We start from the raw sequence: 14,810 nt of genomic DNA, 5'->3' as shown, positions 1-14,810 counted from the left end.
TAGAATAAACCCTTAGATTTGGGCAAGGAACAAGCATGTAGCATGGGTGTGTGGATCTATAGCTACAATGTGATTGATTCAGGTGCCAGGTAGCTGGGCCAAGGGTGAACAAGCTTTCATTGATCAAGAATGAAGAGGGCGGGATAAGACCCATCATTAAAACCGTTGGCATCATGTTTTTTGGATTACAACTCTTTCTCAGTATGTCATGTAAAGGAAACCGAAAGGTTTTGTGTGTCACGAAGCACAACATATGATTCTTATACAAATGCCCAGGAACATCTTGCTGCAAAAGCTCCACTGCAGATAAACAGGCATTAGCTATCAGAACTTAAGCTGCAGAAGTCTCAGCTGAGGAATCTTGCTCAGGTTGGCGTGGTTTGAGAACTGTACCTTTTTTTAGTATTTTGCTACATTTGCATTTTATTCATTCGAAAAAAGCAAAATCGAGAGGCCCTTTTTGGTCCCATCATACATTTTTCTGGATCATCCAAATAGTAATAAGTTGGGAGCAAACAGAGGAACAAATGCTGGAACCGAACTTATCAACTATTTGGGTCAAATAGCTTTGTCCAAGGTCAAGGAGGAATTAGTATAAACAAAATGCTTTTCCGCTTATTTTAAATCCGTAAGTATTAAGAATTTGTTTGGTTCATAGAAATTTCTCTTATAGGAATATTTTTTTTTAAAAAAAAGCTGATTTTTAGAACTTTCAATAGGTGGAAAAGTAATTTTAATTTTCAATAGATGGAAAAGTAACTTTTCTATATTTTTTATAAAATTTTTGAAATAGAAAAATCTTATTTCTATAAAAATACTATTTTTTCATCACTTTTTTTTAAAAACTCCAATCAAATAAATTTTTTTTTTATTTTCTTGTTGACCACACTTTATTTTTTTGTTTTGTCGCGAAGCAAACGAGTCCTAAATTTATCCTCATGCCGGAAAGGTTGTACGGTAGAATAGAGATGAATAAGTGGGATCTTTTATGCAGGTTTATTCCAGTTAATTCATGAAGTTAGCAGGGCTTATAGAGCCAAATCCATGTTTCAAATCACAAAGTGCTGGCCATCCATGCTAACAGAGCTGAAATGGCTTTCCAAGCAACCAAACAGGATCGTAAAGTAAAATTAGAGAGCTTCAACCATGAAGATGTGTATTAAAACAGGATTCGACATAAAAACAGAAGACCGCCTGAGTAAACATGATGTTCATTCTAAAATGATGTGAAAATGGGGAGAGCCTTTTACTATCATATTCAGAGTATACGAAGCTAAGCTGCTGCTGCAAACGAGTACTGGAACTACTTGCACCGGACTTAGCGGTCTTAGCAGGCATTTCGACTCCAATCACGGCAAGAACCTCCCGGATTATTCTCAGGCCATTCTCAACATAGCAGTAAAAGCATGGTAGACCTTCGGCAGACAAAATGTATATCCGAAATGCAGCTTGTATCCAACCTTGGCTCTTACATTGAAAGGGGCATATTTATGGTAGCAGATTCACACATTTCTAGGTAAACATAGTTCAAGCTTATAACATTAGAGAGATACTGTTGATCTTAAGAAAAAAAAAGAAAACAGGATGGCTTATACCAAATGAACTTTAGGTCTAGATAAACAAATTGACATCATCCATTCAGCAAATAGTATCCTCCACAACCACAATAAATCATATCATATAGACTATAGCTTGTATATGTCCACCCTTGTTTCAGATATGGCACCAACACTCTGGTTCCTAATACACAAAAGCCTAAGTTTAACAGGTTTCTCGGCCGAGATAAAGAAAAGTAACTCAGTAAGATCTCTTATTAATTCCAACTATGCTGCACTCTCCTGATATAAACCACTCGCAACTGCTTATTATCAACAAAGGTACCCAATAATGGTGTTTTTTGGCCTACACAGATCTCTCATGAAGCAACACTACTGTAAAGTACAAGCAGCTCCATCTGATGCAAACTACCAGTAGAAATGCATCTCTGTATGCTCCAATCACCTGAATATTATAATAACAATAAATACGGCTGAGGAAATTATAGCAGCAAAACAGGAAGCTGGAGAAAATCTTGCCTGTGATTACTGAACAATCGATCCGATATGTTCACTCAGCACCCTGCATGTGCAAATACAAGTCATCAGTACCAGAGGAGTGCATTCCATGCCTACCATGAAACAATAATAAGGCCCATTACAGAAGATGCCTAATTAATGTCTCATTTTTAATATATTTAGCAACATGCACCAAAAAAGTTTCATCAACTATATTCCCACAATACTGGAGTCCTGGCAGCTTTGCTGTTGAGACCTGGTTTAACGGAATATTGTGGTAATTTCATGAAAGTTTCCCCAAGCCTCTAACGGAGTAGGTAATTTCTTACGATAGTTAGTGTTCCATTTTACAGCAACAGAGAAGAGATTACAGTGTAATTTCAACTGAGGGTATAACAGAAATTATTTACCTACTAGGTGGGAGGCACAAATTGCCTTGGAGACTTTAGACTGCACTGTATTGTAGGAAAATAGCCATGTTTTAAAGGTGGCTGTGGTATGCAAGTGCATATATGGTTAGTATATTAAATATTTAATAATATATTTTATAAATAGCAATAGTATTAAGAACCAGAAATCTACCAATTAGTGCTTACTACTTAGTTCTTAATCCTTATTAGCAATAAACCTATATCCAACATAACTATTATAGCTTAAACCTGCCTTGGTTGCCTAAGCGCGCTTTAAGAGTGGCCGCATATGTAGTTGCATAATGCTAAAAAGGCCAAAAAAAATAGTCAGACAATGCTAATCCCGATGCATATATGTCTGCAAAGTGCTAAACAATCCATCCTTTTGGCTCATATGCGACCCAACCTTACATGCTAGCTGCTTAGATGGTATGTGGTCAGGAGACTGCATAGCATATGCTGCCTAATGCACTGTACTATTAAAACACTGAAAATAGCAAAAATTGGCTTCCTTCAAGACAAATGAGCTGTTGAGGTATAACTGCAAGCCAAATAGCATGTTTATAAAAGCAACAATAATCTGGGCCATTCATTCTACCGCTTATAATTGCTATATTTCTTTTTTACACTGACCATTTTGGAGCCATATCTGCTAATCTGCATGCCAAGTCGGATGATAAGCGGTCCTAGTCCTGTTTCTTTTGGTCATGCTCCACACCTCAAGGCTTACCGGAATTCTAATGGATAAGAATTTTACCAAGTATTGCACTTCGCTCAACCACTGTGGTTAGCCAAGACACTCCTTGAAAACATTATCTGAATGATCCCAGACCCAGCATATCAACTTACAAAGAGATGACAACACTCCTAATACTAGAAGGTATAAACATTGTAATTTGGTTCATCTCCGAGGAGGAAAGGATCAATGGTCAAAAGCATGCCTCTAAGACAACCGACCAGCAAGGATCATAGTGAAATTGTGCATAGCTTGTTTATAATCCATGGACCGCAATTAGTACAAATCCTATGATACAGGGGTAGCAGCCCATATATGGATCTGAATCAGGAATGAGAATATGACCCAGTTTAGGACACAGGCATATATGCAAAAGATAAATAAACTTGCTGCATGAAGGTATGCTACTATACATACAAGAAGTCTATAAACACTCGAGTAGATTTACAACTTCAGACCATTTATCAATAACAGATGACTGCCTGTATTAATGTCCAGGATGCCATCCCTTGGTAGGCTGACACTTCTACCAAAGGTAATGTATTGTACCCACTTCAGGAAATTTCTTCAAAACTCAAACTTGCACCTACTTCATGAGCATTTCCTTAAAGTGTTTTCTTAAACTACCACCGTCCCGCACCCACTCCCAATTCTAGCAAACTTATGTTTTAATTAATCCTTGGGATAGTAAACCTCATAAAGAGGAACTTGCATTGATGTTTCATGAAATGTCGGTGTACAAGTGTCTGACAAGTTGTATATAATACAGCAGCATCCTCCATGGCAGTGACCATCCATGTTCAAATGTTGATTGTTGGGATGTACCATCTAGAAATTTTTTTCCTCCTCCTTCCTATTAAGCATGACACATAATAGAGTTTTTGGTAAATCCTTTTGATTCTACACATTCTACATTATCTTATGTCACCATTATTGTGCTTTCCGCATTTCCTTATTAGGCTTCTTAGGAAAAGTATTCACACATATATCAAATTTTTCTAGGTATCCAATTAGGTGAAGTGGTAAATACAACCTTCTCATTGAAGAGGGCTACTTTGGATATCATAGTGAATATTATTTGGCAGGCTAGTTTGCCTGCACACGCAGAGAGGGGGAGATTGCGAGAGAGAGTGAGAGAGAGAGAGAGATTGGGAAGTTCCAACTGTTGGAAGTGATGTCGTAACAAAGCCTTTATTTGCCATATGGAATACAAAGTGAAATATTGATGAGATTGCTTCAAATGTCTGCCAATGTATATTGGGATGATAGTTGGCATGAAAATGTTATTTTGAGCAATTGAGGAAGAGCTAAGATTTTGGCTCCTTTCTTCTTAAACTTGTCATAGCTATGGATACGGATGAGAGATCTAATTCACAGTATTGTTAAAATCAGGCCATCCGTGATGCAGACTATTGTTAAAATCAGGCTACCATGATACAGACCGCAGAGTCTATGTCAAGAAAAAGCCAAAAAAAAAAAAAAAAATCCAAACCAGGAACTTGGATAGATAAGATCAAACTATCTGATTTTGGATTGTGTGGTCCAAACCATGGATTGTCTAACCATTGAATCACCCAATTCATTTAAATGGGCTGTCTCTGCAATCTTCATGCATGAAACAGATTGAAGCCTCCTTGTTTGATGAATGAACAGTAAAGTTGGCCCCCCAAAACTTATTTGGGTACTTGTTTTAGATGGGAACTTTTTAGATTGCAATTAATATGTATATAGCTGATTTTTATGATGATTTAAAGAGTTGTGGTGCCAAAATGTTCTTGATTTATTTTTCTTTTAAAGAGCTCTATATGAATTCAAATTGGGATTTGGATAAGTAACCAGCGGTTAGTTTCCTAATATGAAGAAATCTAATCTCTATGTATTCAAGATCTAGTTCATTCAATATCAAGCAAGTATCAGTCAGCTGCTTACATCGTATTGAGGAATCCTTATAAAAAGAGTCTGATTTTCACTTGTGAGAGAATTTATACAACCGCAAGGAGTTCATTGGATGTAACAAAATAACTGGCTGCAGATCCCTTCTTACCTTCTCCTCTTAAGTATTCTTTTTTATCATTTTTTGCTCCCTTTTTAACCCTCCCCAACCCTTCTCTCTCTTTTTTAAGCAAATTCAACCATGTTTTCTTTATTTACCATGTTAAACGCTGCTATTAAACAGCAGATTTCCCCTGATAATCAGATTTATCCTCTTTCTTGGGACTCGTTACATACTTTTTCGAATTTTTTAAATATTTTTCATATTTTATTAAAGAAAAATCTTAATGATTCACAATCTGGTCCATCATTGGATCTGTTCTAAATTTACCCCCTCTACTGTTTATGATCTGGTCCTAATCTTAACAATGTTGCTAATTCATACAACCATGAATTGCAGATGACAGCTATAAGATTATGGCAATCTCTTTCAATTGCCTGAGTAGTGACTCCATATCAACACTTGGATGCATCACAAAGCATTGACAGGCTCATCTGATGATCAGCCTGAAATCTTTTTTCTTCTCTTGAGGAAAATACATCAATATGAAATCACTCAATAAAAATATCATTTTCTTCAATATACAAGTTTTTGCATGTCTCTTAACCAAAGTGATAGGTTTCTTATGTCAGTGTCCTAATTTAGATTTGATTTAAGAGTTTACTCTCAAAAGAGTCCAAGTCCATTAAGGATTAGTTACCTTGTTATTCCTATTTTGCTTTTTCTTATTCTTGTAGTACAAGTACTTTTAAGCCTATAAATATGTAGTTCCCTATGGGCATCAACACAAGAACCAATTTGATGAGATTGGCCAACAGCTTTTGGAGATCCCAATACCCTAAGTGATCAAATATCCTTCTTGTTCGCTATCCTCTTATTTTTTCTCTTTTTCTACTCAAAATATCAATGATAGAGAACTAGGTTCCTATCGCTTGGTATCAAAGCAACAATGTTGGGCTATTCCATGGGTCCAACAAATTCTTTTCAGCAAATAGGTAATGATCCAAGATCACAACTTGTAGCTAGACTTGAAGCAAGGCTCAAGGAAAAGTTAGGTCAAAAGCTTAATCAATTTAAAGAGGAAACTTGTCAACTCTTCAAGCCACAATTATTCAAGCTGTTGAACAACTTTGGAAGGATCACAATGGATCGGTTTTGGTATTGGTTACTATGACTACAAATTTGGTCAAGTAAATAACAGAAGATTTCTGAGATCCATGGCTTTATGAGAAATTGGAGATATCGCTTAAAGTCAATCTCTCATGAGCGAATAAGGAAATCTATTGTAAAGCTGGTGCTTCCTCAAGAGGGATATCAAAAGTAGAAAGTTGAATTTTATCATAGTGCAACACGTAATGAGTTTGTTGAAGGACTAAGGATTCCAACTTTGTTCCCTGAGTATAAACATGGGCATGGTGATCTTGCTCAACTTCACCAAGCTTCTATGATGATTGTATATTTGCTTGGCTATTTCCAAGTGGGAAACATTATACTATTTGTTGTTACGCTAAGGTCTATAAACCTCATGCATTGATGGTGACAAGTGACAACTATAGCTATAAGCCAACAAAAGGAGAGCTTCAATGATAAAGATGGCTGATGTTTACCTCCATGCTAAGTTCAACCCTAAGGACAAGGTCATTTTAAAGGGGAAGGAATGATTGGTGTCTAATTTGGATTTGGTTTGCGATAGGAGCTTATTTTAAGAGGACATCAAGTCTATTAGTATTAGGGATTGGTTATCTTGTAGGGCTGAAAATGGATCAGATCTAGATCAAATATCAATACATCTATATCCATATCCCTTTTATTCAACAAATATGAATATGGATACAGATAATAATTGGATACTAAAATTCAAAACCCATATTTGTTTCAAACAAATATAGATACAAATCGGATATTTACAACATGAACACAAATGCAAATACAAATTGGATTTATTAAACTTTGTTCTTTTCCCAATACTATGTTCTCTTTTCTTCTCTCTTTTTTTACTCAAAATACCATGGATAGAGAACCTATCACCAAGAGATCCATGTGAACTAGTGTAGGACTTTAACATCTGGACTAAGTGATCAAATAAGAGTCTATATTTAGTGGTTAATTGAGTATACATGATTTAGACTGAGGCCCTGTAATATGTCCAACGAGATATTCACTACCCATCATGGGAATATAATTCATCTAGGTGATGAAGATTGGTCATGCATTTTAGTATCACCAGCAATTTATCAAGAACATTGATGGATTTATTTTTTTTGAGAAATAATTATTATGAAATATATTTGTTGGTATGAAAACTATTTTCTTGGAAAGATACCTCTAGTGTCTGACCAACCCCTGAGCCCATAGATGTGTCTTGGTAATTCTATCCTAAGGATGGAAACAAGTTATTGGTCATGGTGGAGTGACACTAGTGTGGGCAATTACACTATCGCATGAACTTGTATCTCATGATGGTTATAAAACTCATGGGGAGTTTGTTGCAAAGTTATTCTCCAAAGTCGCTTTTGATTCAGGTGTTAGATTCGTATAATTATGATAGGTCCAACTAATTAAATAGTTAATTAGTCATACACTTAATAACCTTTTTATTGCAATTCCATATCCTTCTTTCATAGTTTCAAATGCTCAAAACACAATATGGCTTTTTCTTCCACCAGTTTACCCAATTAAGTGGAATCTTTGAGTGCATATATTCATCTAGACTCTCCTTTTCGGCTTATAAGCAAATTTCTTTTTGGTTTATAAGAAATTTGCATTTGAACTTTAGCCACATATAAAGGGTATGGCTTAGGCCAATTTGGACCTTAATGCCACAAGAAGGTATTAAGTTGACCCAGTGGACATCTCAATGCGCTTTAGAAGCATATCCAAATTAGGCTTATTAAAGTTAGATACTCTATACTGACCATAATTAGGCTTTACTAGTAGTTGCGAAGTAAGGGGTCGCTGACCACTTAAGTGATAGCCATCCTTCTCTCCTAGAAGTTAGGAAAGTAGGGGTGGCCCCTTAAGTGAGGTGCATGCCTCCCTAAGTAAAATAGGAGACAAGGGGCCAACCACTTGTGTGGCTCTGTTTTCCTTGTGGAACCTGGATAGAGAAGTCAACCCCTTAAAGGTAGGGACACAAAAAACAAAAACACCTTTCTCACACTCTTTCCCTCTTCTGATCCGAAAGGATCACTGGATTTGATCTGAACTACTTAAACTACTACGGATTGGGCTGGACAGGGTCCATAAGCGAGATCAACCATATCGGAAAACCAAATTATGTGCCATTCTAGATGCCATAACTTGATCATACATTGGTCAATTGAGATGATTTTTTTAATTGGATAACTTTTCGAGCTCTATGACATGGCACCGCCCCTAAAGAGTGCGACGTAGCTAGCGATCATAGTCTAATTCTATTGTTTGGATCCTAGTCAAATAGAAAAAAAAATTTCGGAAAAGATTTCGACTAGGCGTATCTCTCAATCTGGAAAGAATTGGGTGGAGTGACAAAAAGCAAAGTTGATATATGAGTCGAGATCTTCCTCCTGTAGGATTTTAGTCTTTTCATATTTACTTCCACTAGTCATGTCTAATTTGGAAAAGTTGAGTCCCGTTTGAACTAGAGAAATTTGATCTAAATTTTTTAAGGACAGACCTTACTAGCATAAATAAAGGCTATATATCTCAATTTATTATTCATCAATGAAAGAAATTTATTATTCATCAATGAAAGAAAAGAGAACCTAGCCCTACTTTTACTAAGTTTTTCGCTTTTTTTTTTTTTGAGAGGTTCAAGATGAGCAGGTTGAAGGAATTATTTTCTTCTCTCCAATTAGATCACCTTCCCTCTTTCTCTCAACATTCCTGTGCAAGCCAGGTTTGAAGACTCTATAGGCAAGCGAAGTGGATGCTTGTGGCATTCAATAAGGGCAAAAAGTAAGGAGATCATGCCTCAATCAAACTCGAGCATGTAATTGTGAGAAATCTATTACTTTAGAAAAACTCTTGCATGCATAACTCACCCCTAGGCCTGAAATTTGGTTTTTCCACCTCCTATCCCATGTTGACCAAGTGGTAACTTGTGAAAATCCAACTTCCTAGTTGTAATGCTATTCAAGATCATATAAATATTATTATCACCTATTGTGAGATCTTAGGCAGCTCATTTTCGCTTATTGTTGTCCCTCCTTCCTAATAGCCAACTCCTAATCCTCATGTAAGACGCTAAGCTAAAATTAAGCCAAAATCCTAGAAATGTAGTGGATCCAAAAAAATATGCAAGGCTCAAGTATACCGATCATAGATATCATTTAACAATTTTCCGTGACATGTGGCAAAGAAAAGGGCATCGGATGTTTGGTTTAGTTGAATATCAACTATAGACTTGTGTGCTTTAATATTTAATCTTCTTTTGAGAAGTAAAAGATGAAAACAACACAAACTAATGTCAGAAAGTTTGAATGAACAATAAATTAATGAAGGTTTTCAACATTCAATTTTTCATACAACCACTCAATATCCTACCTATCTTTCGCTAGTCATCCTTCATCCTTTGCATTCATTATATATTGCACAAGTATCATTTTTATTCACTTCCAAAATGATCGCAATCATGGTAAGGAACCAAAACCACTTTTTAGATGTATCTACTGCTATATGACCTATATCACCTTACTTCCATCCAAGGTTCGCCGTACCGGTACCGAACCCCGTACCGGTGCCGCACTAGTATAGGCGTACCGAATGTCGGTACGGTATCGTATGCGGTACGCCAGGTGTACCGACATTGGCGTACCGATACCGGTACCCATCGGTACGGGTACAGTACGCCCAGTACCGACTGGTACAGCATACCATAAGTTCCATCAATAAATCCACAAATTGCATCTACAAGCTTTTCCTTCCATAACTCAAAAAAATGCCATACTGTTCTTGAAGTGATACCAAATGTCTTCATATATTACTCAATGATACTAGATTTACATGTTATCATCACCCCTCCACATGGAGGTTATCTTCAACTAAATTCATTTTTTCTCAGCTTTTGCATGAACTAGAGACAATGTGGAATTCTTATCTAATAAGGTTTGAAGTTTCATCTAAAACCCATTGGTTTTGTATAGTAACCTAACTAAAGCTGCATGGCTACTATATTCAGTCATATCAGTCATGGTATTACTGAAACCAAGGTCCGCAATCTTGCTATCGAATATCGTATTGAAACCTTGTCAGTACAGTACGGTACAGTACATCCCTGTACTGAAATAGCTCTCTAACTATATTTCTCAATTTGTATCTCGATACACCTCAACACAGATCAATACGGGCCAGTACGCACCTCGGTACGTCTTAGTACGGAGCTTGTACCGACTTGAAATTAAGTTTCGTACCGATTTTCTCCCAGTACCGGGTAGTACGAGGCAATATGGCAAATCATGATTGAAACTGAGTGCTAAATCAAATTTTAAAATTGAAGATCAGTTTTTTTTGACCTTTACATTTGTAACAAATTGGTCATGGATGCTAATTTAATGGACGTTTGGGTGTCAACACTCTTTTTTATTTCTTTAAACGTATTTGGGCAATTAGTGTCATGGTTCACCTTCTTTGTTTCAAGTTAAAAGAGGGTGAAACAAATCCAAAGGTTATAGATGCAGCCTCCAAGAGATGATTTCTTAGATTGAACTTAGAATTTTCAAAATTTTCAAGATTTCAGAAAACTAGATACTTGTGCATTTGATAAGAAACAAAGTTAGAATATATATATTTATATGTGTGTGTGTGTGTATGTATGTATATATTTTCTTTTGGGCTCTTGGAAGTTCTTTCGAGGAAGGAGAACACCCAAGTTTGTGGTGTAGATAAAACCCTCAAAGGACTAAATTCAATTTGTAGTTAAATCAAAAAGAATAGGGGTACTCAATGCATGTTAATAGAAATATATTACACTCTAAAATGATGCAAAACCAAAACCATAAAATAACCACAACTACGAATGTCAAACTATGCCCCTACTTTATGGGGTTCGCTTTATTACCATGATGGAGGGATTAGGAATCTCATTCATGTTTTTTAAAACAAGTTGGAAACCATCTGAAGCAATTTGCAAGGGTTCATAAATTAACTCAAAGTATTGTATATGAAACCTCATACACCTGTTCTTCTTGTTGTACTATGATTATGAACACGATTTTGTTTTGTTTAAGCGGTATAAAATACAAAACATACATTTGTGTGCATCTGTAGATGCTAATGTAATAGGTAAAAATTGATAGGTTTAATTTTATTTTTCAAAACAATCAGGTACAACAGCAATTCTCTTGTCCCCTTTTTTCTTGGCACATCTTGTGCTTAAATGTATACAACAATACATATATACATGCTTTCAAGGTGTAAATGCATATATTTATTAAAAATTCTGTAATCATCTACATGTATATACTTAAGCATGTGTGCAGACAGGTTAGAAGCCTGCAATTGGAATGACAACTTATCATACCATATTTCTCTAAAGCATACCTGGTTGAGGGGATTGTCTGGGGATTTCTTCCATAGCTTCCATATCATATCCTTGTACTGGTTGAGGGTCAGACCTGGTTTTTCTTCCTTCAGTTTGGGAAGCTCCGCTTCTTCAAAAGCCTACATGTACAACAAATAAATTTGTTGAAAGCCAATCAATTATTTTATTCTACAATTATTCAACCATCTTGTTCTCTGAAATAATACATATGACCCACCTCCAAAAAATGACACGAGCATCATAAAATTTCATCTTGGTCTGATTTTTACAGACTAACACGTGGGATTATCAAATTAACGAAGCAACTTAAAACCAGAATTAATAGCTGGCATCTAGCATCTAATACAATGAAATTAAATACCCAAGCTATGCGCTTCTAAACATGATGAAAATCAATTTGGGCAATGTGGAACAATGTTCATGCAAGAAGCAATATAGTATAAATCAAAAGTTATGCTCAAATTAACTGCTCTATGTAAACACAACTGCAGAAGCAAAAAAACACAAGAACGATGAGTAAACAAGGGGATAATGAATCAACCCATACAGAAATTTGGAAAATAAGTTACATCAGAGAGCCAATTAGATTCCTAGCTGATGCAACTGCAGGAGCTAAAAAACTTAGAGTGATAATACAAGCGAGATGGGTAATGAATAATTTCAAAAAGAAAGATAAATTATATGAAAGAGCAAATTAGGTTCTATTCTCGAAAACCAAAGTGTCAAGATTTGCAACATCTCAGAACATCAAAAACCAACTCTGATAAAAGAGATATATAATTAGAGAAAGAAATTATGGAGAGAAAAAAAATCCAAAACTGATACTTGTGAAGTCTAGGTTCTATTAGTATTAACTTAAAAAATTATAAGCAATATTTAGAAGCACACGAGAAACATCCATAGTAAGTACCATGGTTAATACAATTACTGAAGAATGATAAAGATTCAGAATCCAACATGTTAGGTAATCTCATCTAAGTAAAAAGCAAAATAAAGAACAAAAGATTGAATAGTATTTAAGAGATTTTTGACAGGATATTTGATAGCATATCTATTTAGGTACCTAAACATGTTACAATTCAGGAGAAAAGAAACTATCAATCATCGATCACCAACTTAGAAATACGTAGCCAAGGACAATGACACAGAAATCCTGGATTGTAAACCGAAAGGGATCATGGGAACAAGATTAATGCATACTGGGATAAAAGAATCTAATCAGAAGCCGAAATACTATAGTTATTGGAGATGCATCCACTCCATACACAACAATTTTGTTCAACTCTCCTTATTGATAACTAAATTGAGTTAGATTTAGATCAATTATTCAAGTGCGGACCATGCTGACAAAGCATTGGCACTGGGCACACATGTATGCTGCAATGCCCTACATTGAGCAGCGTAACAACCTGTGTCGGCACGGACCGTGCCACTTAACCTGCATTATTGGGACAGAAATTTCCGTGGTAAGCTTATCTGCAAAGTCACCATGTATGAATGATTCAATGGAAATACTTCATATACCATCCTACGAAGAAATTTTCAATCTCCAGAAGCAACTGGTGGGTTTTCGATCAATTCAGGAGTGCAAAATCGCCAGTTTCCTTGAATTGGAATCCCCTTTCATATACTATTTTCCCAAGAAATCTCACTAGATTTCTTTCTTTCTTGAACATAATAATAATAACAATAATAATAACAACTAATATACAAAAAGAAAGAAAGAGAAGAAAGAAGGAAGAAGAGAAGAGCAATCATCATCATCATCATACCTTGAAGGAGGCCTTGAGTCTTCTCTCGGGGTGGCGATCCGGGGACAGCTGGGGCTCGGAGAGGGCCATCCGGGCAATGGCGTCCTCGACGGAGTGAGCCTCGATGACGGAGTCATCGCGGTTGGTGTTAGCGACGAGGACCGTGCGCTCGTACTCCTCCTCGTCGGCGGTGCGGCTCTGGCGCTTCTTGGCGGCCTCGGCGTTGCGGAGGACGCGCTGGTGCTCCTCCTGGCGGCGGCGCTCGAGCTCGGCCTCGGTGACCTTGGGGACGGCGGGGATGGAGACGCGGCTAGCCTTGTGGTCGGGCTTGCGGCCGGCTTTTTCCAATTCTTGCTGCTCGAGCTCGGCGAGCTTGCGGTTCTCGGCCTTGCGGGCGGCGGCCTCGGCGCGCTTCTCGGCCTCTTCCTGGCGCTTCTTGCTAGCGCGGGACTTGGAGCCCTCGGCCGCTCGCCAGTACTCCTCCTCCTTCTCGCGGGCCGCGCGCTCCTTGCGCTCCGCCTCCACCGCGCCACGCCGCTCGCGGGCCGCCTCCGCCTTGGAGTTCACGCCCATCTTCTTCGGCATCTTAGCCCTCTTCTTCTTTCTTCTTTCTTCTTCGATTGAGTAATTAATTGATGTCGAGGAGAGGAGGCGTGGGAATGGGAATTACGGAGAGGGCGACGCTGGATCCTTCTCTCGCGCTGGGGTTTCCCTTTTGCCTGTACTTTTTTTTTTTGCTAATACTTGCCTGTACTTTTATTAGGCGACTCAAGGGCTATATCGTTGCGGATCCCATTCCCATCCTAATAAAATCTCGGCCGGCCGGCTTTTCCCGGGACCGTCCCAATCCCTCGGAGGACCCGTTTGGCAAAACCTAATTTTTTTTAAAAAAAATAAATTAAAATCTATTAGGATTTAAAATTTAACCTCCTGCACCTGCTGTCCAATTATGGTTATTATTATTATTATTATATATGAACGTATGTATTTTATAAACTGAAAAGAGAGGACTCAAATTGGAACTTTGATGTATTATGTTGATTTTTACTTAATATATATTTTAATTATATTTAGGTCATTATGCAAAAGAATAGTTCATTTTCTTTTTTTTAAATTTTGGGTATATCCGACTTGACTTAAATAACCTAATCTGAAAAATGGATTAATCAAACAGATTTGGGTACTTGATGGATCTATCGATTTTTGGTAGGACCGATTTAAAATTTTGTGCCAATTTTTTAATGGATTTGGAATGGATAGAACAAATTTTGCAAATACCTTACTTGTTGCTATTCTCAAGTTTGTATTCTCTCACCTTTCTATAGAAAGAGAAAGAGTATATTCTG

At 37.0% G+C, this 14,810-nt stretch overlaps 1 protein-coding gene across 2 annotated transcripts; it reads right to left on the bottom strand.

The window, feature by feature from the left end:
• Positions 1-1,612: 1,612 nt before the first annotated feature.
• On the bottom strand, positions 1,613-14,190 carry LOC103708696 (uncharacterized). Of its 2 annotated transcripts, XM_039123842.3 has the most exons (4): positions 13,486-14,190; positions 11,713-11,832; positions 2,076-2,118; positions 1,613-2,001 (listed from the first exon to the last, which is right to left on the bottom strand). In XM_039123842.3, exons 1-3 carry the CDS (start codon positions 14,047-14,049, stop codon positions 2,107-2,109), a joined length of 696 nt encoding a protein of 231 aa, XP_038979770.1. In that variant the 5' UTR covers positions 14,050-14,190; the 3' UTR covers positions 1,613-2,001; positions 2,076-2,106. The 2 variants fall into 2 exon arrangements, with proteins under 2 accessions (XP_038979770.1, XP_088573548.1); XM_088717422.2 differs by having other exon boundaries at positions 1,613-2,118.
• Between the last annotated feature and the right edge of the window lie 620 nt (positions 14,191-14,810).

The sequence above is a fragment of the Phoenix dactylifera genome, chromosome 3 (assembly GCF_051530095.1).
Source record: "Phoenix dactylifera cultivar Ajwa chromosome 3, Ajwa_hap1_PhDact_Kaust_v1.1, whole genome shotgun sequence".
NCBI classification, from domain to species: domain Eukaryota; kingdom Viridiplantae; phylum Streptophyta; class Magnoliopsida; order Arecales; family Arecaceae; genus Phoenix; species Phoenix dactylifera.
Note: the sequence above shows the minus strand (reverse complement) of the source record. Positions and strands in the feature narration are given on the sequence as shown.